The following is a 27,911-nucleotide window of genomic DNA, read 5'->3' on the forward strand; positions in this document are numbered from 1 at the left end:
CCTCCACTAGGGAACTAATTAAATTACATTAAATCATTTTAACAAATACTTAATATAAAAATAAATAAGGGATCAATATTATTTTTTACAAATTATATAAAAATAAAAATGATATACTTTAATTTATAAAGTAATATTTTTTAATTATTATTTAATTGACACGTAACATTAATTTAATTAAAACATACAATAACACATTGTTGATATGGTAGTATTAAATTAATTTATATTTAATTATTATTAATTTATGGAATTTTTATTGCTTTGGGATGACGAAGACTATGATTAAATTAAGTGAAGATGATTCAATAGATATTTTCTTTCTATTTATTTTGCGTGCCAAAAATAAAATCCAACATTCACACTACCAATAAATGGGCTGCCATCATCTTCACATCACATTCACATGGAAGCAAAATCACATCCCTACATATGCCTTATTGCTGTCTACCTACACCTTTCTAATTATCAATCCAAACTCGTAAAAATTTGATCTTTCGAAGATATAAACTATTAAAAATGTGCAATTATATTTTAGCTTTTATACAAATATATAACTTAATTTATCCCTCAAAATTTTTGACTTCACCCTTAAATATGATGATCCGGATCTAAATGATTTAAACAAGTAAATCAAAATGATATATACCTAAAATGGTTAAAACTCAAATTGACCCTAACTCAAAATTAACTTAAACTAAAATGATCTAAAATTGTTAAAATCTGAATTAACTCATCGAAGTAAAATATCTTTGTATATTTAAGTAGAAAACTTTGATTTGGCTTAGACAATTACTTTTACATGATGACAATATTCAATATTCTTTTATATATATAGAATAGTTTTACGCACTTTAAAATTTTTTATACTATTAATATTTTAATAATTTAATCGTCATATTTCAGGTTTCATTCATATAAATTATGCATGTCAAGTTTAGAGTAAATTAAAATTTTCTAACTATTTATTTTATATAAAAATTTCAACCGTTAAATATATATTAATATAGATGTTTTTTTTAAATTAATATGATAAAGATCATGAATAAATTCAAAAATTTTAATGCATGATAAATAAAAATATCAACCGTTAAATTACTAAAATATTAATCATAAAAAAAATAATTGAATATATAGATAATACAGTGTGAAAGAGTGAAAGTTAGACGACTTACTATATATACCGAATTAGGTTATGGAATGATAACATAAAGAAAAGGACATCAATATAATGAAAATTATGCATGTAAAAGTATCTAGACAGCGGCTAATAAACATGAAAACAAGCAGCAAGCAAGATTGTACGTATAAAACACTAATTAATCCATTGCTAAACAGGCTAGCATTAACTTCCAACTTTAAATATTTTACTCGAAGTAGGCTAAGCCGCGTAAATACTTCCCTTTCATCTCTTTTGAATAATCAATTTTAATTAACCCAAGTTGCCAAGAATCAAGGCCCAGCACCGAGTAATGTTGCTTCGAAATATCCGTTGATCATTTGGGTTATCTGCAATGAATGCACTATTGAAACAGACAATTTCAAAGGTCATGAAATAACCAGGTTGTTTCACATCAGTCATGGTGGAAACAATCTACACGTTGGGTTTGTCTTTGTCTTGTTTTGTTTTAAACGGCTCAACACGTATCAGTTTTGATAAAATTTTGTTTTGTCTCCAATATAAAACCTGACACCTTACTGTTCTTTTCATTTTCGGATTTATCTTGAAAATCGTTGAAGAAATGAAGCTGGTTTGGTGTCCCGAGACAGCAGCCAAGGCTTATATTGATACTGTTGAACTTGTAAGCATTTAATTTAAGCAATTTTCTGAAATTTTTTATTTCATTCATGCCTGGTTAATTGTTTTTGTTTTGCAGTGTGGTGTTTGTAATGATTCTGGTATAGCGGAGCTTGTTTCATCAATGGCTGCTGGGTGGAATGCGAGCTTCATTGTGGAGGCGTGGTCGCACGGTGGAGGTACCGCGACAAGCATCGGTTTAACTGTTGCTTGTAGACACACGAATGGAAGACACGTATGTATAGTTCCTGATGAAAGATCGAGATTAGAATACGTTAAAGTCCTGGAAGTGGCCGGCATGTCACCGGAAGTGATTGTTGGCGAGCCTGAGGAGTTAATGAGTGGATTAAACGGCATAGATTTCCTGGTGGTGGATAGTCAGCAGAATCGCTTTTCCAGGGTATTAAAGCTAGCAAAGCTTAGTAACAAGGGGGCAGTTATGGTATGCAAGAACACTAATTCCAGAAGTGCCTCAAGTTTCAGTTGGAGAAATGTTGTCAATGATGGATCGCATTGGCTCATACGTTCCATCTTTCTTCCGGTAGGGGAAGGATTGGATATAGCACATGTAGGGAGCTGTGCTGGAAATTCGAGTTCAAGAGAAGGTAAAAGGAGGTGGATCAAGCATGTCAATCGACGAACGGGGGAAGAATTTGCCATACGAAAGTAAAATAATGTCCAATTACTCCTCTTGAAAAGGAGATCATTCATTTACTTGTTGAATTGTATTTAGATTCTTGATTCTTAACATGATGAGAGATTTTAGACCTTAGAACATTCATATTAACTTCATTGAATAAATCACTAATGGTTTCCATGCAAAAAATTTGGTGTGTAATGTCTATAACACAATGATGTGTCTCGGTAGCCTATGTTGGATATATGGTTATATTACATCAAGAGATGGTAGCTCTTTTGCCTAACCATGAATAACTTTAAGGACAAAATACTCCTTCAGGCTCCATTCCAGCCGTCTACTTCTCGGCTGAGATTCAATGATCTTCAGACACTATGAACTTGAAGAGTTGTGACACCACATTTTAGTCCCAACTGTCCCGGCTTCTTCGAAATGCTTTCTTGTCTGAAAGGACCTTCTTGCTTTTAAGGCGTTTTTGCTCCCCAATTGCAGCCCTGCAAGAAGCATGGAAACACAAAATAAATTCGCAATTGGCACAGGTATTGCCAAACAGGTAAAACAGCTGCGCATGTGCACTTGTAAATGCAATGAAATCATACATCTTTGCGATTTTCTTCTTTTGTTCTTCCGATGGAGGTGGTGGCACATAAGCAGCAGCATCAATGATTGCCTGTTTGGTTCAAGCAAAATGGACGAAAATATGATCACGTCATCACCATATTCAGAAACCAAAAGATCAACAGCAAATCATACAACTGCCAATATCTCACACTACGTTCAATTCAATTGCATCTTTGATGGATAACAACCAAATGCTACGCATTAGAAAGACTGTTAACGAACCTGTAGTTTTGCCAAAGCATCATCGATGTTTCCCCTGAACAAAGTTCAATTCAAATGAATACATACATATCGCACTAAAAGGAAACAGAACAACAAAAATAAACAAGAGAGAAACAAACTTTTGCGTCCTAGTCTTGGTTGATGATATCACGATTTCTCCATCCTTGTTTATACGGTTCTTTTCCTGTTCATAGTGAGTTTAGGTTATTGAAAAATGAGAATTCCTGGACATAACCAGATGAAAGGAAATCTAAACTGCAAGCAAATGTGAATTAGTACAATCGAGGTCATATCTCTGAAACCAACAAAGCACTGTTAGCACTCCAAATTCAAGCACTTTCATCCATGTTGATGCTGTTTACAGTTCATTTGCACGTTCGTCCGTATAGCGTGATTTTCTTCTTGCCACTTTTATGACCTCTGACCATATCGTCACGCTTTTTCTTCTACCTTACGCAAATTCCCAGCAGACTTAACCAAAAGTACCATTTAAGTTCCCTTAAACAATCCTGAACTAGCCACGGACTTCACATAACTACTATTATGTTGGTTTAGCTATGATCTCAGCAAACAGTTCTAAATTACTACTGTATAAAAGCTACATTGCTTGATGATAATACCATAACTCCACGAACAGGACAAGCTATAAATAGAAGAGAAAGAAAAAGAAGTAATAGTTGCTTGCTTCTGCTAGTCTTGGCAAAACATTGCTTAAAGCCTTCTCATTTACAGCCATGGCACGATACCTTGGAGCTTTTCTCGATTATGTGAGAATCAAGTATAAAATCACAGGGTTGTAAAAGTAAAATCAATGCACAAGTACAAATCAGCTTCATTTCAGTTCTTATCTCGAAGGCAAACGATTAGCAATATCATAAATTCTTTAAAAGATAATAGATGGCAGTGACAAACCATTTGCATAATCCTCTCTCTAATCCTGTCACTAAGCCAATAAGCCTGTTTTACATTGAACCGCATGTCCACCTTGGTGTTAACTGCACATGTAGCAACAAAAGTAAATCCACTATAAATCTTAGCAACAAGAGATGACATAGATTCTCAAACATGAAGAAGATATATACAATATACCCTTGTTTACATTTTGACCACCAGGGCCACCACTCCTTGCAAAACTCACCGTAACATGATCTGTAAACAAGAATTCAGCACCATAAATGTTTTTTGGCTCTTTGTAACTGCCCTAAAATGAAAAATTGAAGTTTTAGCCCCTCTAAAATCTAAAAAGTTACGAATTCATACATGATAAAATTGCAGTTCAACCTCTAGCTCCTAAAATGATAAAATTGTGATTTTAGCCTTTCTAAAGATTATAAAGGTTAAAGCTTACAATAAAAATAAATAAACTTCAGGTCCATTCAAATTTTTAATTTAATTTCGGCCATCCAAAAAAAAATCCCGACTTCTCCTCTGACAGAAATAAACCCTATAACAGTAAAGCATATCGAATATCATTAGTTACCCAAAGTGATTTGAGGAGTGGGCTCATTCCCGGCGGAGCTGGCTCGCTCTTCCGCTTCCTGAAGGAGCTGCTGCATTTGCGAGAGACGAGCGGAGACTTTTCTGTCGGCATCGGCGTCGGGTGCGGCGCAACGAATGGGACTAAAACTGATTCCACGATTGGGCGTCAGTCGGATGATGGGGTTACGGGAACAGGGAAGTAGCGGCCGACCGGAGAATGAGATGAAAGATAACGGCGGGTGATGGAGGAGTTGTTTCATAATCATGTTAGCACTTGTCCTAATAACTGACATTTGGAACTCTAGAAATGGCACTTTTGTCTTTGAAAACTTGAGAGTTTGTGGTCCAAAATGCTTCTGCACAGCAGTTGTTTCTGGTTTGGGTTTTGTGGAATTTTGGGGTTCGGGTTTATTTTTAGGGAGTATTTGAGTGAACTCAGTCAGTGGTAAGCTTGAAAAATGAAAGGATTTGTGTAAAATTGTAGGTTCAAAAATTAGGATTAAACAAAAAATGAAATTTATTTTTTAAATAGATTGGACCTCATGTAAATTTTTTATCTCGGGTTTAACTTGACCCAAATTTATGAGAAGAAAAAATTACAATTGTGTTTTGTTATCATTTCATTATTCTAATTATTAATCTTATATTATGTTTCTGATTATAAATTTAGTTTATTTTCTCCTATTTGATTATCTAAATTCTTATAATTTTTAAATTTTAAAATTTTAATATTAAATATATAAAATTAATAAGTTAACATAACACTACACATATAATAAAATAAAATGTTTGACACATCAAATTTTAAAAATAACACAAATTTATTTAATAAATTTAATAATTATCATTTGATAAAAATCGAACTGAAATTTTAGTATTTAAAAATAAAAGAATTTTAAAAAGTAAATAAAAATACAAGAATTAAATTACTCAAATAATGAGAGAATTTAACCAAAACGAAGGGCAAATTGCAATACCTTAAGTGCCAAAATTCAAACATTTAATCGCGCGGGTACATGTTCCAATACGTGAGCTAATGTACCGATACCTCATATGCGGTATTAGATTCAAGTATTCATATAATTCATCCTAGATTCAATTTATTTTGAGATTAGTGTAATATTTAAAATTTATGCACAGGTTAAGTTTCCAATTCAATTCAATTAACCCATTTAAGCTTTCAACAACAGGATCACATTAATATTCAACACAAATGCACAAGGAAGAAACCATGAAAAGGCAAAGTTTTATGCATTAAAAAATCCATATTATAATGTTGTAATATCCATACACAACCTAAAAGGGTGTCCATTTGCAGAAATTGTCTATACCTCTCTGCATTAACCACCACAACACCAAAAGGTCTTGTACTACAGAAACAGACACATGACCAAGATATGCTATCGATGGTCTGAAAACTGAAGAACTAGATAGGTAGTTATGTCCAAAAAAGGGCATGTTGATATGTTATATGAGAGAACACAATATAAACTCTCTAGATGATCAACTCAGTGCTTCAAAGTTCAAACTTGGTTCTTTTTCTTCCCTAGTGTCTGAGAAATCTTATCTTTAAGGGCTCCCAAACCTTTCGCCTTTGTAGAATTCTGGCCGCGTGATGGCCCTGCACTGTCTTTGGCATCCATCATTGCTTTTCCCGACTGCTGAGAACGCTCGGTAGAAGGAAGTGCCCATCCTCCATGACTTGCTTGCCCATTCTGACCCCAACTTGTCCCTGAGACAATATTTCAAGATGGTTAAATCAATCACAAAGTCTAGGTAACACGAAAATGAGCATGCTTAATGCATTCGAAGACGAATCTTACCTGTTGCATCATGGACATTAGAACTTCCAGACCAGCCAGGCAAATGCTTTCTAGCATTTCCATTCCAAGCTTCTTCAAAACCAGAAAGCTCATCTGTGTAACATTCACAGATTCGGATCATATACATTAACTGCCCTGGACAAGTATACATGCCTCTACAAACAAGTATAACATACCCGACTGTCACATATAACTGTTCTTATCTTACCTTCATTCAAATTGTGCAAGGCCTGCATTGTTTCCACCCTACCATCCGAATTCAGCTTTCTCGTAACCGAATGACCCTACATCGAAAAGTCTCATAAATTAACTCTACAATCACACTAATAGCCAATAACATTTTGAGAGGTACCTTGTCATGAAGTCCCCTTGAAACCCGGTGGCTTGCTTGACCTGTAGCTGTGTTAGCTTCTTTGCTTTCTTCAAAGGTAATCTACACCACAACAATGTAATGCAAAACACATAAAACAAATTCAAGGGCTTATAAATGAACATATCATTAAATACTTACCCCATCACTTCCACTCCTCCTTGTTTTGGATGAAGTATAGTAAGCCCCATTAGCACCACCATACGTAACGGTGGAGCTTTGAAACGTAAAGCTACGAGTTTGAGGTGGTTGCTGCTGTCGTTGATATGAACCATTATAGCCATTCATATACTGCAAATGCCCATTCCTTCTCTCAGATTGTTCAGTTTCATCATCTGGTACCTCGACATGAGGTTCATCCTTAGACCTACCATGTTTTCTGGAATTTTCTTTCATCTCTTTTTCATCATCAGAATCTAATTCTTGGATAATAGGACCGCTTGGTCGTTTTGGCTCTGGGGCTTGTTGTTCAATGAACCCAGATGGGTGCATATCAGGGAAAGGATTATGACCAGGGCCAAAGAAGCTTGATTCAAACATTCTATCAAAAGGACGTGTGAAGAAAGGATCATCAAAAGGGTCCCTTCCATTAAAGAAATTGGATAGTAAACTTTTATGACCCCCAAAACCACCAAAGGGATCACCACCAAATTCAAAGAATGGATCCCTTCCGCCTCTGCCGCCCTGCATTTTCTTTTATCTTCTAAACTCTGCAACGGAATTTAAAAACTTTTTTACATACAAAAAGATGAAGCGATCATGTACCCCATTCCAGAAACGATAATTTCGTTCAAAAACCACAAAAACCAACCATTTAAAGGAACATTTTCACGCAAAAAATCACTGAAAGATAATACATAATTAACAAGAAACAACGTGATCATCGTAACATATACGAAAATTAAACCCAAAAAGAAATAGAGAAAGATGGTACCTTTGAAATGAAAAAGCGGGGAAATTCAGGCAAATTTGGGGAGATGATCGAAAACCCAAAGTGCTAGGATGAATGATCGAAATGTGGTTTTAAGTGTCTATTTATTTGTATGGATTATTTTGAGGATTTTTTTTAGAAATATATGTTTATGGTTTCTCTGATTTTGTACGAAAGAGATGGAAGGAAAGTTCTAGTAGATGGCCGAGTTCTCCCGAATAATTAACACCTCGATGCCCACGTGTGAAGCCATATATATTATTAAAATGATAAAATTATATTTTTATTATTGTAGAAATATACAATTTAATTTTGACCTAAAAAATTTACTAATTTTGCCCCTAATTTCATTCTCATAAAGGAGTATCAAACCTCTAATTACCCGATTAAGAGATAAGGTGAACACCCGGTGCATCATATCTCATGATTAAGTAATAAATTAATATTTGAATTGTATCTAGGATAATAAAATTTTATTCCTATAATAAAAATTTATTCCATTACTAAAATTGATAATTAAATATGGGAGATGTAAACCCTATTTTTATTCATGATGCACCTTCTATTTTTATACTATAATTTCTTTTTGTCAATTGTAAAAATATGGTTAAATTTTGAAATTGTATTTAAGGTCCAAATAGATTTGGTAAGAAGAATAGGAGGACCTAAATAAAATAGGTGTTATTATTTTGACAATTTAAAACTGATGTTGAAAACAATCTCAGCAATTCAATTAAGGATTTACCAACTCAGTAATCCTCCTTTATACACTCAATTATGAATTTAAACTATGGATTCAACCATTAATGCAAAATAATGATAATAAAAGCATTAAGCATAAACTAGATCATAGTAAAATTGTTTAATAATTGAAATAGGATAAAACCAGATTAAGGCTAATAACTAGATCAATTATTTGAGATCATAATTATTAGTTACTCTAGGAGATAAATAGGTCAGTGAAAACATTAAGAAATACCATAATGGGATATTAATTGGTTTGAGAGAAGTAGATTTTTTTTTGGGCGAAATTAAGTTGTATATATGTACGATAGCATAAATGTAATTTTACTATTTTAATAATTTATGATTAAATGAATTTTTTATTATTTTTACCGTATACTAATTTAAATTTGTATAAATTATAAAAAGATTAAAAGTAAAATTTTTCATTTTAGGCCGGCCTCCTAACTCTACCTCTGTGGCTGGTCCTTATCGAACAATCTAGTCAATAACTCCCCAAGCTTAGTGATGCTATAAACTAACCATTTAGATTTTAACCTATAAGATATACAATAACTTAAGTTAGTAGACTCTCAATAATAATGATGGTAATGATCGATTGAGTATTAACTCAATTGGTATGGGTATTGTTGTCAATATAAGAGGACATGCGTTCGAGTGTACTGAAGCACATTATCAACGTTTGAGTGTACAAAAGCACATTATCGATAGTTTTAGGCATTGCCTCAAAAATAAGACTACATGATTGGAGCATAATATTTTTCCTAACTTAGGACTACATGATTGTTCAGCCTTCTCCCATGAATACATGGTTCACAAGCTGGTCCATATCATGTATACCTCTGATTAACAACAACTTCATCTTGTCTCTTCGATTTTATTTTTCAAGAATTACTTATCTTAATTCAATCTAAAAAGATGGTGAATTTAGATACATAAAGTTTAAAATCAACAAAAATCTCAAATTCATTAAGAAAATAGATCAAAGATTACATAAAATTTAAGCGAAATGCCAACATCCATTGTAGCCCTAGAAAAATAAATTTAGTTCATGCTAATTAAAGAAAAAAACACAAAACCATGGAGTTTCACTATCATAACTATCATAAGAAAGGATGTTTATGTAAGAAAAAAAATTAAGGATGTTTGAATTTGCCTAGATCGGTTAGTTAGATGGGTAAGATTGGAAATCAGTTTAAGTATTTGTTTGAAGAATGATTTTAAATCAGATAAATTGAGAGTTGACACGAATCAGTTGAATTGAGCTTTTTTATTTTTTTCATTTTTTGAAATTCTTAATGTTTTTTAATCGGACAAGCGATTCAATTTTAAAAACATTAAAAAAAAAGAGAGTTAAAGTAGAGATGTTAATGGATCAAGTTGGGGTCCAATCCTTAAAAATTTTAGGTCTTAACTTGAGCTTGATCCAGTTTGATCAGTCAAAATGACCTATTTCATTATTTAAAAATAATAATAAATTAATTTTATATTAGGTTATATTCTACTATGAATTCTTGTACTTTATAAAAGTTGTGGAATTAGTTCGTGTACTTTAATTTGATATTTTTAATCTTCAGACGTTTCAAATTTTAAAATGTTGGTCATCACCAAATAATAATAGTTAAATCATTAAGTTATGTTATTTTCAAATTTTGATACGGCAAATATATTAGCATATGTGTAATATCATGTTACTTTATTAATTCTACATACTACTCATTGAAAATCTAATTAATCGATTAATGACGGTGATTTGCGTCAAAACTAAAATTTCAATTTTTAAAAATTATACCGACTGAAATTGATTGAATTAAAGTTCCCAAGACTGATATTAAATTTAAACTTTTATATTAATATTTATATATTTTATTTTTAAATTTAAATAAAAATATTTTAAAATTATTGCCCAATATGGCCGAAGCGAGCGGGCCATCGAGCCCATGAACATGTGTACATCAAGGTTCTTTGCCTCCTTTTTTCTCCAAATTCTTCTCCCTAGCAAATTTATTGATAGTTTGCTCTGTCCTTGAAAATTAAAATAGGGACTAGTTTAAGGACCTTACATGAATAAAACAAACTAGTCTAAGGGAACTTTTAGCATATTAGCCAAAATTATTCATAAATCATTGATTTCTTTTTTTTTTAGTTGACCGAGGTATTGGAGTTTCACATTCAGTAGGCTCATTAAGGGGGTAAACGCTAACCATGAGTTTTGAAGTTACTGCAAGGTGAAAATTAAACCCTCAACCACCGGTTAAAATAAGAGAGACCTCACCATTTCACGTAACTCCCGTGTTTATTTACCTATTACCACTATAAATAATAAACACTAATAACCACATGCAAGATCTTTAACTACACCAACACACCATGACATTTCATGTACAAATATTTATAAATCACAGATATTTACTAGTCTTAATTAAAGGAAAAGTCATTTCAAATTAGCTTAACCCCAAACTATTCCAAAATTCAGTACATCAAATGAAAAATCATAACTAAATCATACATTTCATGAACTAATAATGATTTTCACTTCCTACCAAACCAACAAAGCCTAGCATGTCATTGTCATTTCTAACACAATATGGTTAGTGGTACTACAACCATGGAGTTTAGATAAAAGAGTTTCACAACAGACAGGCAGCGAGATGTTAATGTTGTTCGTTGCGCGGCTGCTTTGTCTTTTGACCCACCGGGCTTTCTGCTTTTCTCTTCTTGATTTCACCAACTAGTCTCTTGACGTAAGATATGTATCCGTCAACATTGAATTTCCTTCTGCATCCAGCATAGTTCATGTATCGTATTTTCCCGAAAACGGGTCTCTCTCGCCATCCCTAATTTAATTGCCAGTGAAACAAATGTAGGATAGCACGAATGAGAAGGCAACAAGAGGCATTGTCATGAATCAAACCATAAGACAGAAACTAAAACAACAAAGACAAACCTGGTCGTGCACGCCGCATATTGACCACATGCAACCAACGTAACCATTTGGATCCCTCCCATCAATTTCGTACTGCAACGAAGAGTTTCATGTCACTTTTGCATTGATATCAAAGGAAGGAAAATGCATCATTACTTACCTTGTCATTTAGATATATGCATATTTCAAGTGCCTCTTTAGGTCCCTTTGTCCACTCCAGAATCTTTTTTGCCCAATACATGCTGTATATGGTTTTGAAATTTAGAACAAGCGCATCCCGAATAACTGAGAAGAGATATGCAAACTACATTCTCAACTTGCAATAAAAAAGAAAAAAGTAGAGTTTATCGAGAAGTCACTTGCCGCATAAAGCCGTGCATTTTCCCATAATGAACCATCTCAAGCTGTGAAGCATTCCAAAGCTGAAAGTAGGGGCAGAATAATAAAAACTTAGAGCGAAAACAAAAACCCTCGGCATAGCAAAGAACACAATGAAAGTCAACAGTTTGCTTACGGGATCAGCCGTTTGTGCCTTCTCCAATTGCTCCATCCTACAAATTCAAGAGTTATTTGCAATTCACTCGAAACAAAGTGAATGATCAAGACAACAGAAAACCACTCACGTGTAAGTATGTTCTCGTTTATCAGAGGCATGGTCCATCAATGTCTTTCGTGCCCATTCCCATGCCCCCTGCATAGTATCATAATTCGGCTGATAATAGCAAAAGTTATCGGCAAGTTCTCTGCGCACAATCAACTCTTCTAAAAACGTATCAACTGCCTTCAGCGTAGCAAGTAAGATGAAACAATGAACACCATGGATCAGACATTAAAAAAAGCAAGCTATAGAATGATTAGAGAATCAATTGCTACAAACCTGAGCATTATGTTTCCGAAAACTACGTGCCTCTAAGGCACATCTCTGTGCAGATATCTGACCAAAATGTAGATAAGGAGACAAACAAGAGAGAGCTCGCGGTTTTAAAGGATTATTCCGGTCCATACTATAACTCTTCAACCTTTTTGTCAAGAAACCATCTTTATTTCCCATCAATACTTCCATTGCTGCAATTTCTCCGGGTTCGCACCATTCAATTTCAGGTACTTCAGCCCCATTCCTGGCCATAAAAAAACACCAGCATTATCAACCCAAAAGTTACTCTCATCTCAACTCCACCCAAATGTACAAATTTCTAACCTCAAAACATCGGCAATGAGACCATCCCAATCTAAAAACCGATCCGTTGCATTGTCCCATTTCTTATTCGGTGGTTGCAGAGTCGGAAAATCGATTAAGTACTCAGGAATCAGTTTATTTATCTTACCCCTAATTGTCTTAGCACTATACTCCAGCTTATCCGATGCAAGCCAAACAGGAACTACATTATGAGCATCAACCTCATGTATAGTCACTGAATCACTCACTCTTTTACAAATTTCATCTTTACATTTTCGAATCTGCCTTAATGGTGAGAAATCTGTAACTAAAAGTGAAGCTTTACATTCTCCAAGAAACTTTGGTATTGTTTCTTCAGCTGTTCCCTAAAGAATAAACACATAATTCACAACCTTTTACATGAACAATGCTAATAAAGCCATTCACTTAATACATAATTTACTTGAACATTCAAAACAAATTGGTGAAACACTTTGGACTATAATTGCCAAAACCCTAAAACAAAAAATGGGTTTAATTAAAAAAAACCATAAAAACACTTACTTGAAACAAGAAGAATGGAATCTGGGTATGTTCAATACTTTTCTGTAATTGACGTAAACCCTTAAGCATGAACCCTAATTGCCTTGCTTTAGCCCCTAAGAATTGATCAAAAAGATTGAAAGCTATAGCGACGGGCACATTGGCCTTGTTGGCTTGATCAACGGCGTGGATCAAAGCCCAGTTGTCGTTCAACCGTTGATCTCTAAACATCCAGTACACAACGGGACCATTTTGCGGTGGATGAGACCCTTCCTTAAGGACATGAATCCGACCCAGTTGTACGGAGGTTGGTTTGGTTGAAGCTGAAGGTAGAGAAGCCATGGAGAGGATAAAGAGGGAGGGAAGCGAAGGGCGTTTGCTAAAGTGCGCCAGTAGGGTGGAGGGCGTAGTTTAGCAAGGCGGGGGGGATTGATTGAGGATGAAGAGAAATTGGAGGGAAGCTGGCAACCAGATACCGTTTGAAGTTGTGGTTTTGAAACGATATACGTGGATAAGATAGAAATCTGACACGTGGTACTTAGTCACGAAATAGACTTAATTTGGTTATTAACTTTACCCGCGAACTATAGGCTTCAACTGTTTTTTAATATATAATTATAGTTAAAATTTGCCACAAGTCCCTGTACGTTTGGAAATTAATAATTTAGTCCCTGTACATTTATTTCATGGAATTTAGTCCTTTACTTTTCACATTTCAAAATTCAGGTCCTACTGTTAACACTATTAATTTTTTTGGTTAAATTCAAGTTAATTACAAAGTTATTTTTAATTACATGACTACCAAGTGAGTATGTTTATTATTTTAAAATGTCATAGTAGCAAATTTAACAAAAAAATATCACTGTTAACAATTGGACCTGACTTTTAAAAACTAAAAATTAAAGGACTAAATTCCATGAAATAGAAGTATTTGGACTAAACTTCTAATTTTGAAAGTATAGAGACTTATGACATATTTTAACCTATAATTATATATCATATGTTTATTAAAATTTTAATATATAATTATTGAAATAATTATTTTAAATTTATAAACTTCAAAACATTCTAATTACATCCTAAACTATCAATGTTATATTAATTAGGTATTTTGTTATTAAAACCATTAAATGACACGTAAAATCTTATGCAAATTGACTTTAAAATAAAAATTTTGTAGAAATAGAATGTTGGTGTATAACTTTAAAACTAAAAACAAAGCAAAACGGGAAAAAAGTGAACGATAAAGTTTCTATAAAGTTTCAAACCGTAAAATTAAGGTTTTAAAACATCATTTTACAATTTTCATTTTTTAAGTTTTCATTTAATATTATGACACATAAGATCTAGCATGCCATTTAATGGTTAAATTAACGATTTTTAGTAGTCTAGGGACCTAAATGATATAACCCTGATAGCTTGAGTTGTAATTAGAATGACTCTAATCATAGTTTGGGGATGTCATTTAAAGACCAATTTAAAATGAGGGTCATAATTTGGGGATGTTTGTGCAATTAAATCTAATCATAATGGGTGAAAATATTTTTATTGATTAAAAATACTTTTAAAAATATCAAATCAAATGACAAATTATTGCGAGTACAAATTGTTCTAGGTTAAATTATGGTTATGGTCCCTTTATTATGTTTAAATTTAAATTTTAATAGTTATACTTTAATTTGACATAATTTGATTCCTCTACTTTTATAATATTATTAGTTAATCCAAATATATGACACCCTTAATTATTTTGGTCAAAATATTAAGGTAGATTTTTTAAAGAAAATACTAATTCAAACTTATCATGATGAAATAATTTTTCATGTGTGCTAGAAAGATATTTTAAAGAAAATTTGACGTCAATATTTTAACTATAATTGTTAAGGATATTAACTATATGGATTAACTAATGTCATTGTAAAAATAGATGAACAAATTATGTTAAAGTAAAATATAAAAATTAAATCCTAAATGTGAACAAAGAAGAGGGATCAAAATTGCAATTTGTAAAAATAGATTAGAAGAAACAATTTTGTTTTTCTTCATTGAATGTGATAGTGTCTTGGAGAAGAGCTACAGAGAGATGTTTATCTTGATTCTAATCATGAGATGGCGAGTTCTTTGAAGAAAAGACAAACTAAAATTTGCAGATTAGTTAAGTGGATTCCACTTAAGGATGGATGACATAAGGTGAATGCCAATGGTGCTGTTAGTAATGTGCTTAGGAATGCTTCAACTAGTGGTTTAATCTATGACCAACATGGCAATTGGATTGCTAGTTTTTCTAAAAATATTGGTTGTTGTTCTGTACTCAATGCCGAGCTTTGGGGTGCTTTTGAGGGACTACAAGTAACTTGGAATCTAGAGCTAAAAAGGGTAGTGCTTGAGATGGATAGTACTGCAACTATTCATTTGATTCAAGCAACTTCAATAGAACAGCATTGCCCAGCTGTGTTACGAGTTATTAAAGATCTATTCCAACTATCTTGGATGGTTCGAGTTACACATGTATTTAGAAAGGATAACCGGGTAGCCGATGGTTTAGCATCAATGGCATCCTCAAGACCTCCGAGTAGTATATCTACATACAACTGCCAGATGAAGTTCTTCAACCGCTACAGGATGATTGCTCTAGAATAGCTTGGCCTCGCCTTGCCTAGTTATAGTTTTTATCCTTCTTCTTGTACCAAAAAAAATATCATGTATACAATTGTACCAAATCAAAGTTCATGTATCAAATTACATATTTGATCAAAGCTTGTATATAGTTTTGAGATTTATTATTTTTGTATTTCATAATTTTCTATATATATATATATATATATATATATAGAAATCTCTAACTTTTAAAGAATCTTATTTTTTATAATTTTTATATTAAATTAGAGTCAAATTCACAAAAGTATAAAAGTTAAAAACTAAATTTATTATTTTATTAGTTAAAAAATTTAATGTCATCATTTTGTTAATCACTTAACCGTCAAGTGATATAAAAATAATCTCAAAAATATTAATGATAAAATTATTATTTTTTACTTGAGTGATGAAAATGAAAATTAATACATAATTGAAAGACTATTAATTTAGTTTATCCTAATTTTTATTAGAGGGTTAATATAGGAGTGATGTTATATTATAAACTTAACATCTTTTTATAATTTATAACATATAAAAATAAAATCTATAACTTTTAAAAATAATATTTATAATGTATGACACTAATAGTAGCTAAGCCTAAAATTTATGTGTATTGTTTTATGCACTTAATGTATTATAAATTTATATAAATTTACAAGTAAAGAAATTGTTTTGTGTATATTTTAATTGATAATGTGACTTGATTTAATCACAATAAAATTTTTAAATTCACAAATTAAAAAATTATCACGTGTTATTTCTTTTTTATTTTTTACTACAAAATTTATATGTGTTACCCTTCTAATATATGGGATGTATTTCGCATTTATTAGAAGTTTTGCAGACACTTAGGAAGACATTCGACGATTTACCAAAAAAGAGGTAAAATAAAGGTGACATCGCAACGAGAAGACAAGCGACGTTGTGACGAAACTCCAAATGAACGTGGCGGCAACGTCGTGACGAGCATACATGGGACGTCACGACGATTTCTTTAAGTTATGTAGCCACATTTTAGACTCCAAGCAGGACTTCTTCTCCCAAGCAAACTCTGATTATTCCAGTGATATTTTAGTATGATTAGAAATCTAATCTAAGCCTATTTAAAAGAGACCAATTAAGAGATAATTAAAGATGTAGTACTACAGAGATTTTCTTTTGCGGGCGACAAGATGTAGTAGCCGATGAGTTTTGATAAGAGTTTTCGTGGCAACTTTAAGAGAATTTTGTGAAACCTCTTTTGTCAGAGCTTTGGGTGTGAGATTTGTATTCGAGGTTTGGGTTTTAGTATTCTCATTGTACTCTCATTTTACTTACTCCATTAATGATAAGCCAATGCCTCATTTGCTCCTAGTTTTTCCCTCTTTGAGGGTTTTTCATGTAAAATATTTATATTCGTTTTTCTCCACTTTTATTATTTTTTTGTTTATATGGGTTGATCCACAACATAATCCTATTTATAAAGTTTAATACCAAATAATCTTATTATTTAAATTCATTTAAATGAGTACCGAGAAAATATGAAATCAAGTTTTGATACAATACTTACTTTTACACATAATTTTTCAACCTTTAAATTAGAAAAAAATTTATTTAAACACATTCCAACCTTACAATAACAATAATGTTGACTAAATTAAAATTGAATCGAAAGTTGGGTTGTAAATTCCAAGTTATGCATTTTGTTTTTCTAAATTTTGTGATAGTAGTTGTGCCATCATGATCAAAGGATCTCTTTCACATTAACTCTTTATCTTAATTATTTTATTTTATTTTAATCTAAGCACAGCTTTACAATCGCAAAACATGCTTTTCTCGTGGTATAATTATAATTTTAATCCTTTTAAATAATAATTTAATACAATCTCTTGCCTTCTTCATTAATAAAAAAATTACCTTTTTCAGTGTCAACGAAATTTTCAATTTAAATCATTTTGATACAACTTATTAATTAACTTCAACCTTCAAAATTAAAAAAAAATAAAATTATTTCGACCTATCACATAATTTCCCGTCGCTTTTGCTTGCAAGCTCAGCTGAAGATCATACAGCATTTAATCAGAATCCGACATAAAGCATGACTAAATTTGCTGCTTTGCTCCTTGTTTTCAATGTTGTCTGTCACTATGTCGTTATCATACACATCCAGTTTGCTTTAAAGATTTCAACTTTTGCTATATCTACTTCAAAACATCATACACTTTTATTAAGTCGGGTGCCTGAAATCTGCAGTAAATTCCATGTTCCATTTAGGTTTCTGTCACTTTCATTACAGCTAGAAAATCTTTCACACTTTTAGACATTTGTGTTCTTCTTGGTCGGTTTTGTAAAGCTATCAGGGGCTTTAGGGTTCTTTTTTTCTTCTATGAAACGAAATCATGATTTGGTGGAAAACTATTTAGAATCATTACTATGATATGAAATTAATGTTTTTTTATTTCATCCCTTACTTAAACTTTTTTTTACAAAACCCTTTCAGTTAGTTTCTGTTGGGTTTTGTTTGTTTTTTTATCTGTTTAATCAAATCATTGTCGGTTTTCGTTTAATCTATAACTTGAGAATCTTGATTTAGTTCATAATGTGCTTATTGACAAAGTTAATTTTATCATTCCATGTTTTCCCAGTTGCTTAAAATGGATTATATTGGTTAGTTGGATTAATTGGATCAAAAATTAAGGTATCTTTTTAAAGAGAGGTGAAAAAAGTTTATTTGTGAAGGTTAAATTAAATTTTATAATTTTTAAATTTCTTATAGAAAATTAATAATTATTTAATTTGAACTAAATGGACCAAAACTAATAATTTGACTAATTCAACACTGATTCAATTCTAAAACATTGGTAAACAGTCAAAAGCTATATATATACACATATATGTTGAATCGTTAAGTAATAAATATATAGAGGGCAAAACCATAAACTTTTGGAGAAAATTAAATTTATTAAAAATTTATTAGAGTTAAAAATATAATTTTATTATTGTTTTTATAAAATTAAGTTATAATTTTATCATTCTTGAGGTTAAAATGTAATTTTCATATATTAACTTAAAACTTATAAAATTTTAGAGAATTTAAAGAGAAAATTTTTCATTTTAAGAGACTAGGCACTCGTAAACACCCAATACCACATCACCAAATCTGTTGAAACTTGAAATAAGCCTAGACAAGCAACCTCCCTACGTTAAATAATTACAACATTACAAGTCAAAAACGTTGGCTACGCTATTATTTTAGGTTCATTTTGTTTGTTTGTTTGTTTTTTTTTTTTTTGGTATTGCATATGAATTTCAGATCTTTGACTTTCAAAAATTTCAAGTTAAATTATTATGTATTTAAATCATTTCAAACTTTGGTTACTTCAAATGCAAGGTGCTTTAAGTTTTTCGAGTTCGAATTGCTTTGAATTCAAATAATTTGTAGTTTAGTTTATTTTGAATTTGCTTCTACAAATAAAATAATATAGTTTGATAGAGAAAGACTATATATGTGTGTCTCTTAATAGTCTTGAAGTGGTTCATGTGGTAGATAATATCAAGGAAAAATTTTTATTTGAGATCACGGATTAAATTATAAATCTGGAGGGTCAAAATATAATAGTATCATTTTATTGATCTATAATTTTAAAGAGATGAAAATATGTTTTTACCATGACCAAACATTTTAATGCTGAATTTGAACATATATATTAATTTCGGTAGATGTAGACTAAGAACTGAATTTAGTCTCTCGCTTTTGGATTTTAAAATTCAAGTTTAATTATTAACACTTTTTTTTTTTTGTTAAATTTGGTGCTGTATTATTTTGAAATAAAAAACACTACTCACTTAACAGCCATGCGATGAAAAAAAAAAGATGTTGTAACTAAAAAAACATTAACAATATTAACAGTTAGGCCTAAATTTTGAAATCTAAAAAGTAAAGGGGACTAAATTCTTAGAAATACAAGTAGAGGGACTATAAGCATATTTTAACCAAAACTTGATATGTGATTGGTACAGAAATAAGATCTAAAAACTTTAGCAAGAAAAGACTGATATATTATCTCTCAGCTAGAAAGTCAAGGTTTGTGAGTCATTGTGACCCTATCCCAACAACTTAAAAAGTAAAAGATAGCAAAAGGAGGACACAATTTTCAACAAGAAAATTATGCAACCCTATGCTGACAAATTGAGCAACCCATAAGCTACTCAGTTGTGGCAATGGTTGGACATCTAAATTCCAAATTCGAATCCGGACCCAAAAACTTAATTTGATTAATATGTATCAATTTGATTTCATGATAATTACTCAATCATTCGAATATATTTAATCCGACCTCATATGATTTGTATGAGTAACTTGAAATTGATTCAAACTCATAACATCTGAACTTGAAAAATCTGAATTTTTGAAATAGAGATATTTAAAAATTTGGCCGACTGATGTTTCGATTCTAGAAAATTATCCAAACTCAAACTTAGCTTGACTTGATTATCCTTAATGACTGATGTTTCCAAATTATCCTTAATGAAATCAATATCAAATAACCCATATTTAATAATAGTCTCTAAACTTAAATTTATTTTGATTATATAATCTCGAATCTTCCAAGCTAAGCTAAAAGAAAAGAAAAAAATCCTTACAATTAATTAAATTAATTCCTTGTTCTTCATTGGGTAAAGAATTGATGAAAATAATTTTGAGAATTTATATATGAACTTCAATTTAATGTGCAATTTGATACATGAACTTTGATTTAATCTAACTATACACGTAAAACTTAAATTGTGGTTTATATGTGTACATGAAAATTTAATTTTGATTCAATTGTATACATTTAAAAAATGAATACATAAATTTATTTCACATTGAATGAATATAATTGTTTGTGTATAAATATATCAACATAAAATGGTGCTAATTTCATAATATCGTTAGTGATTTATGAAAATTGAACCAAATTAAAATTTTATGTATAAAATCGCACAAAATCAATGTTCATATATGACAATGCACATTGGATCAAATTGCATATATAGTTTTAATATTTATCATTTTCTTTTCAATAAACCTTAAGTTTCAACCTTCGTCTCTTATTTTTGAAAATTTTAATTTTTTATTCTCAAAATAATTTAATTTTAGTTAAATTGAGTTAGAGAGCTAATTTTATATAGATATATTTTACGTCTTTAAAAATAATGACATATCTTTATTTTATTACGTCTTTAAATAAGGACATCTTTTTAAGGGTAAATTACTTAGTGGGTCACCTAACTTTTGGGGTATTTTTATTTTGGTCACCCAAAATAAAAAGCTTTCAATTTAATCATTGGTGTTACAATAATTAATCGTTTTAGTCACTCAATCGTTTTTTCACCAATGACATTTGATGTGGCATTACACTTCATGTCCATATAAGCACTCCTTGTTGGTAAATAATTTCTCTGTTATTATGTATTTTTTAATCCATTTTATTTCTCCTATTTTTACTGTAAAGTAAGAATCCTAAACTCAAATTTGTTTTTTTTTTTCCTGATAAGGTTCATTGTCTACCTCGTGAGAGAATAGGGGAACGAAATTGAAGCCTCAGCAGCAACAAATATATATACTCGACAAGGGTTTAAGACGAGGCATTTCTACTTCATCAATGTTGTTACATCTCTTCGAATTCTTCAGCTTTCAAGGAGCTTGACCTAGCAAAATGAAATCTCGTTACTCGAATCTTTTCATGAAACTTCACGATCAATAGTGTGACAACCGACCAGTCACCTCATCCAAAAATAATGGCGATGCTTCTAAATTTTCCAAGGACATGTCCACAAATAACGGTGTCCCATTTTTGGTAATCGAACAAAAAAAGAAAAAGGATGGCAAATATCAGGTTGCCTGCAATGAACAATGAAGAGAGGAAATGATTTATGGGGATATGATTTTCTCACTATTGCTCTTTGACCTACTTGCCCGATCCGGCCACTAGGTCAAGGTATCAGGATGCTACATTTGTTGTCAAAGCAACAACAGATGTATTTTGTTCCTCTAGATTTATTTAATGAATATTGCGATGTAACAAACTTAGACTTCTCAATTAATCTTCTATATTGAATTCATTCCGGTAAAATTTCGAGTAACAATTTGTTTCAAATAATTTTATTAAGTATAAAGCTACTTTTTGGAATCAAAGTATCAGTACTTTTTTATAGGGTAAAGATACCCCTAGCCCAAGTATCGATATCAAATTAAGCATCGATGTCTGGAAAAATTTAGCAAAAATCAAAAGTATCGATACCCTTGTCATAGTATCGATACCTCCCTCAAAGTATTGATACCCCTGACAGTATTGATACCATTTTATGGTTCGATGTTTGAAAAATTAAGGGAAAATTTTGCCTAAGTTTCAGATCTATATCACTTAAGTCCTTGCACTAAACTCAAAATTCAACCAATCCAATTCACAATTCAACCACATAAGCTCAATTTCAATTTCAATTTCAATAATCATATAATTCATCATAAACTCTTTTGGTTAAGGCTAAACTTTTAAGATTAAAAAAAGTATCCAAGTTCTACATTTAGGTCCATTAAAACATTTCATTTATAACCAACATTACCTATGTACATGCCAAAAGTAATTAAGTAATTATCATTTAGTCCTTCAACTTTCTCTACAATACCATGCATGATTCATACTTTACTTTGGTAAATATTTCATTTCTGGTTCTTCCTCCCTTTTCCTCTAATTCAATGTAATCATTTTAAACTTTTGATTTTCTTACTTTTACCCCAACACTTTCCATTCTCCTACAATTAAGTCAATACCTTGAATTAATTTTTCTCATCTCGAAAGTATTTCTAATTTTCTATCAGCTTTAACTACTTTCTATACTATTACTCGAAATTCCTATTTTATCTATTTTATAAAATTCTCTAATATTCTTGACCCAACTTAATATTGTTCCTAACTCCGAGGCATAACGAGGATGTTACAATATAGCTTAAGAGTATCAAAGTGGTTGGGTTCAAGACATAAGGCTGCTTCATAGTCTCTAACTACGGATGCATGATCACCCTTCGAGTCATGGAAAGCAACTCAAAAATGTGGTCTGGCTTGCAAGCTAGTGCTCTTGTGAGATCTAAAATTGCTTCGTTTTCTTTGTGATCATTCATTAGAACAAGAAAGGCAAAAACTTTATGTTAGGGGCTGAATATGCATATATGGCCCCAGCTATGAGTAAGGAAGTTGGCAAGCCACAATAGCACATTGGGATAGCATTGGGTAAACCAATTTGTTGTCATTGAAGCTTTAATTTCATTTCCCTATTTTCCCACGAGGCAGACAATGAACCTTATGGAAAAAATATTTTCTAGGTTATGGTTTTTTACGATAAAAATAGGTGAAATAAAATGAATTTTAAAAAAATTACATGATTACTTGGAAACTATTTACCAGCAAGGAGTGCTTTTGTGGACATGAAGTGTAATTCCACATCAAACATCATTAATAAGAAAATGGTTGGGTGATTAAAACGATTAATTATTGAAATGGCAATAGTTTTTTCATTTAGGTGACTAAAATAAAAGTGTTCAAAAACTTAGGTGATGAACTAAGTAATTTACCTTTTTATAGGATGCCTCCTTTGCTTGGCCTTAAAAAATGGGAAATTGTTATGTTATCCCTTTAAATTTTATAATATTATAAATTAGTATAACAAAAATTCACATTTTGCCCCTAATAAGTCAGCATTACCAACATTTTCTAAGCCTGGCTAATAAGTTAGCAGTACCAATAAATATTTTTATTCTCAAAAACCTTTTTCTTTTGGAAATGACGAAAATACCATTGTGGAAAGAATTTCAACCTAGGAAGTAGAGGACATTTTAAGATTTTGTAATGTTAAATATTAGGGGATATATAGGTCTAACTTCTAAGTTGATGAAAATAATGGGTTACCAAATCCTACCCCTAATGTTACTATACTTGTGGACCCACTAAAATAATTGTACTCATAAAGAAATAATAATAAAATCAACCAAGATTGACAATTAGAATTTCTTTAAAAAATAAAGTAAAAAGTAAAATATGGGATTTTGAATTTTTGGTCAATCAAATAATGTTAATTGGAGACCAAGGACTTTTTCAACACACCCCAGTAAACAAGTCATTGAATCCCACTTTCCTCCTAAAAATTAACCTCATTTTGTGATATTTACTTTTTATTTTTATTTTTCAAAATTTAATCCTCATATTTTTCACATTCTTTTATTAAATTAGTTGGTGTGACAATTTAAAATAAAATAATACTTCCTACCTTAACCAGTGGTCCAGGGTTCGATCCTCGCCCTGGGTATGAAGCAGCTTTAAAACTCGTGACCAACATCTACTCCCTTAATGGGTCTACAGAATGCGGATGATTAGTTACTGGACTTGCTCCAATAGATACCTTAAGAAATGACAAAAAAATAGAAGCCATTTAATATAATATATATTTTAATAAACTTGAATTTAACAAAAAAAAATAACTAGAATTAACAACTGGACTTAAATTTTTAAATCTAAAAAATAAAGAGATTACATTCCTTAAAATAAAAATAAAATAAATTCCAAATGTATAAAGAACCCAAAGACTTAAAATATATTTTAACCACTAAGAAGTGGTTGAGTGTAATGGTAAAGCACATTGTACTTCGAAAACAAATATCTAATTTCAAACCTTGAAAACGACATTGTTGAGAGGTACAACCATAAAGCCCGATTATCAAAAAGAAATATATTTTAACCTATTAAACTCCAATTTTTATTTGAATATTTATGGACAGTTAGTGAACCAATCTACTATAACATTAAATTTGGTAAAACTATAACTAAAAAAATAGCTTAAAAATTTGTTTAATCATTGTAATTAAAATAATAAGTAAAACAAATTAGTTATGAGATTAAGTGAAAATAAAATATGGTTGGTTGGTTATAATTGAAAGCTAAGCTTCAAAAAAGAAGGTTTTTATTACTTTATTATGATTGAAATTTTATTCTATTGAAAAATGATTTTAATTTTTTATTTTTTTAAAAAATTGTTTTAATTAAAGTAATAAAGAAGATACTTTTTCTTGTGATGATGTATGACTCTTTGTTGCAACATATTGAGTCTGTCTCGAAATTCCCCGGACGGTCACATGGGTGCAATTATTTAAGAATGTTTGATATAATTATTATAATAATTGTTAAATTACTTTACAATATATATACTTTATTAGAGACTCAAATATCAGTTTCTTTTTACGATGATATATATTGTGGAGTGTGACTCGTATTTATTAGACACATTGCAAGTATTTGGACTAGAGTCGACGAGCATTCGAAGAAATGTCAAAACAAGCCTGATGTCAGGACGACATGACGAGAAGAATGAGATGTTGTGAAGTCACAACGTGTTCTCCTATTTGGTAACCACGTTTTAGACTTCAAACAGAATTTCTTCTCCAAATTGGACTCTGATTATTCCAGAAATATTTTAGGATGATTAGAAGTCTAATCTAAGCCTATTTGAAGGAGCTGTTGTCTCCTTGTTTAGACACGCCAATCAACTATAGGGCTTTCTTTTTTAGGCGACAAGATATAGTCGCAGATAAGTTTTGGTGAGAGTTTTCGTGATAATTATGGAGAATATTTTATACCCCTTTTGTGAGTGTCTTATGAAATTTAGGGTTTTATTTACCGGTTTGCTCCTTAAAATTTTGAGTTTTTTATTCGAGGTTTTGGGTAATGTACATTTAGGTTTATTTTCTGTATAGTGTACTCTTATTTGTTTACTCAATTAGTGAAAAATCAAAACTTTCTTTGCTCGTGATTTTTCTCCTCTTTAGAGGAGTTTTTCACGTAAAATGTTTATATTAATTCTTTTTCATTTTTACTATCTCGTTGTTTATCCAGTCGATCTTTATCATATATTATAATTAATTATAATATAAAAAAATACCTCACAAATTAGAAAACGGGACCAACAAAAACGCTTTAGGCACAGTCCTGTCTCACTGGGGATGTCTACTCCAATTAATCACATGCAATGATCAAGGACGATGCTAAAGGGAAAGGCAAGGGCCTTTGCTGCCAAAAAAAGGGTATATTCTCATTTAATCCTTATAAAAATTGTAAAGTTTCTATGTAATACAATAGTAAAATTACACCTTAATCCCAAAAATCCTATCCTAAAAATGATTTTAGTATGCTTTCATTCACCTTCATCATCTCTTTAACCTTACAGTTACTCCTTATTTCCATCATCTTCCTCCCCTAAATTAAGCATCGAAAAGAGTCCCAAAGAAAAAGCTATAGCACCCCCATTGTTTACCCTTCATTTTGCATGAAATCGATCCTTAGATCCCAACAAGCAACTTCCAAGCCAACCTCTTTCGAGGAATAGTTGAGTTAGTGATTATTGAATAGTAGTGGATACGTGGAAAAGTAAATTAACGGCCCACGTTGACGTCCATTAGCAAGTTAATAGAAGAGTGACTTAAATGGTCATCTTCAAATATGATTGGTATGGTTTATCCATAAAATAAAAGAACAATTCATTTAAATATGGTTAAATTTAGATAAACTATTATTCTATTTAAATTCAATAGGAGACGACAATGTTTTTAGAACTCAATAGGTGATCGAACCAGTTAGACCGCCACTTCAATCATCCAAAATAATTAAAAAAATAATCAGAAAATAGAAAAAAAAATCTTTTAAGAAAAACTATAAACACAAATAAATAACAATAATGATATAAACATAAATTAAACATTCTAAATTCAATTAAAATATTAACATTATTATTCCTAAATCATAATTGAAATTTTGAAAATTAAATCACCAAAACAAACATTAACAACAAAAATTCAAGTAAATAACATAACTTATCTCTAAACTCGAGTCAAGATGCATATAAAATCTAATATCATCCACCTAATTAAAATCATTTCAAGAAATGGATGCATTGACAAAGTCAACGACTAATTATTAAGTCACCTAAATTTTATAAAACTTGCTTTATTATACTTAATATTTATTTTAATTAAAAAATTTATGACTCATTTTTTCTCGATAAATTTTCAAATCAAATTTGATTGAGAAAATAAGTTTTCCCTAATAAATTTGTTTTAAATGTTTTCATTTTATTTATAATCTAAACCATATTTGATATTAGGGACAAAACTAGGAGCTGGCTATATTTTCCATTTAAGTCCTTTAAAATTTTTAAAATTTTAAACTTATAAAAGTAAAATTACACTTTGACTCCCTAAAATGATAAAAGTTTAATTTAATCTTTTAAAAATTATAAAAACACATGATGAAAATTTTAACCTCCTAAAAGAATTTTTAACTTCTCCCTTGTTTGATATCTAAACTAGGAACCTATCCGAAATAATTCCAACAACATATGAGAGACCATGCATTGATTGCCAATTTTTTGCCTTAAATGTTAGTAGCACATGATTTGAAAGTTGTAACTTTTACACTAAATTGACGGCATTGAGTAAGGTATTATTATTCCTCACCCATCATCATACATCATACATTTTGTTCTGAGGGGTCATACATCATACATAAACGAAAACGGGTCCGGGTTTTTCTTTTTAATAATTTCATTATAGGTTCTGTTTTTTTATATAATGTTTAGAACTACCTATAACTCCTCCCAAATCCATAACCCCTCATGCATCAATAATAATATACATACCAACTGTGCTGAGACTCAATCGACCAACTGAGCTAAAACTTAATCGATTTTTTTTCTCCCAAGATCAACAATCATCATTAATTATCGATTTAATCAAATGGTTTATAATTGAATAAAAATGGAAGGATTTGTTTTATGTGTAGCGAATGAATAAGCAGATCCAAGTCATCCAACTAGAATGGATTCTAATAATATAAATAATAAAACGTGCAATATCGAATTAAAAAACATCTCATAAAAAAAAAGTGACGTAAGGTGTGGAAAAGAGGGTGGCGTGGATGGTACGGAGATTGACCAATAAGATCCAAATCCCATGAATCA

The 27,911-nt window shown here is 30.9% G+C and overlaps 4 protein-coding genes across 6 annotated transcripts; 1 reads left to right on the top strand and 3 right to left on the bottom strand.

Annotated features, from left to right (window-relative positions):
• Positions 1-1,533: 1,533 nt before the first annotated feature.
• Positions 1,534-2,546, top strand: LOC105789202 (hypothetical protein). Its single transcript, XM_052627674.1, has 2 exons — positions 1,534-1,802; positions 1,878-2,546. The coding sequence occupies exons 1-2, from the start codon at positions 1,743-1,745 to the stop codon at positions 2,466-2,468; spliced, it is 651 nt and encodes a 216-aa protein (XP_052483634.1). The 5' UTR covers positions 1,534-1,742; the 3' UTR covers positions 2,469-2,546.
• Positions 2,547-2,558: 12 nt separating this feature from the next.
• On the bottom strand, positions 2,559-5,207 carry LOC105789201 (uncharacterized). 2 transcript variants are annotated; one of them, XM_012616478.2, is made up of 7 exons: positions 4,759-5,207; positions 4,368-4,427; positions 4,191-4,273; positions 3,398-3,462; positions 3,279-3,312; positions 3,035-3,105; positions 2,559-2,929 (listed from the first exon to the last, which is right to left on the bottom strand). In XM_012616478.2, the coding sequence occupies exons 1-7, from the start codon at positions 5,048-5,050 to the stop codon at positions 2,839-2,841; spliced, it is 696 nt and encodes a 231-aa protein (XP_012471932.1). In that variant the 5' UTR covers positions 5,051-5,207; the 3' UTR covers positions 2,559-2,838. The 2 variants fall into 2 exon arrangements, with proteins under 2 accessions (XP_012471932.1, XP_012471934.1); XM_012616480.2 differs by having other exon boundaries at positions 4,368-4,479; positions 4,759-5,020.
• Positions 5,208-5,989: 782 nt separating this feature from the next.
• Positions 5,990-8,091, bottom strand: LOC105789203 (uncharacterized). The gene is made up of 6 exons (XM_012616482.2): positions 7,885-8,091; positions 7,092-7,660; positions 6,933-7,013; positions 6,789-6,864; positions 6,581-6,673; positions 5,990-6,489 (listed from the first exon to the last, which is right to left on the bottom strand). The coding sequence occupies exons 2-6, from the start codon at positions 7,638-7,640 to the stop codon at positions 6,281-6,283; spliced, it is 1,008 nt and encodes a 335-aa protein (XP_012471936.1). The 5' UTR covers positions 7,641-7,660; positions 7,885-8,091; the 3' UTR covers positions 5,990-6,280.
• A 2,956-nt stretch (positions 8,092-11,047) lies between these two features.
• On the bottom strand, positions 11,048-13,709 carry LOC105789204 (deoxyribodipyrimidine photo-lyase). 2 transcript variants are annotated; one of them, XM_012616483.2, is made up of 9 exons: positions 13,272-13,706; positions 12,750-13,093; positions 12,429-12,669; positions 12,175-12,332; positions 12,066-12,102; positions 11,915-11,973; positions 11,712-11,793; positions 11,573-11,644; positions 11,048-11,462 (listed from the first exon to the last, which is right to left on the bottom strand). In XM_012616483.2, the coding sequence occupies exons 1-9, from the start codon at positions 13,590-13,592 to the stop codon at positions 11,280-11,282; spliced, it is 1,497 nt and encodes a 498-aa protein (XP_012471937.1). In that variant the 5' UTR covers positions 13,593-13,706; the 3' UTR covers positions 11,048-11,279. The 2 variants fall into 2 exon arrangements, 1 of the variants encoding a protein (XP_012471937.1); XR_008193783.1 differs by having other exon boundaries at positions 11,385-11,462; positions 11,712-11,836; positions 13,272-13,709.
• Positions 13,710-27,911: the final 14,202 nt, after the last annotated feature.

This window comes from Gossypium raimondii, chromosome 2 (assembly GCF_025698545.1).
Source record: "Gossypium raimondii isolate GPD5lz chromosome 2, ASM2569854v1, whole genome shotgun sequence".
NCBI classification, from domain to species: domain Eukaryota; kingdom Viridiplantae; phylum Streptophyta; class Magnoliopsida; order Malvales; family Malvaceae; genus Gossypium; species Gossypium raimondii.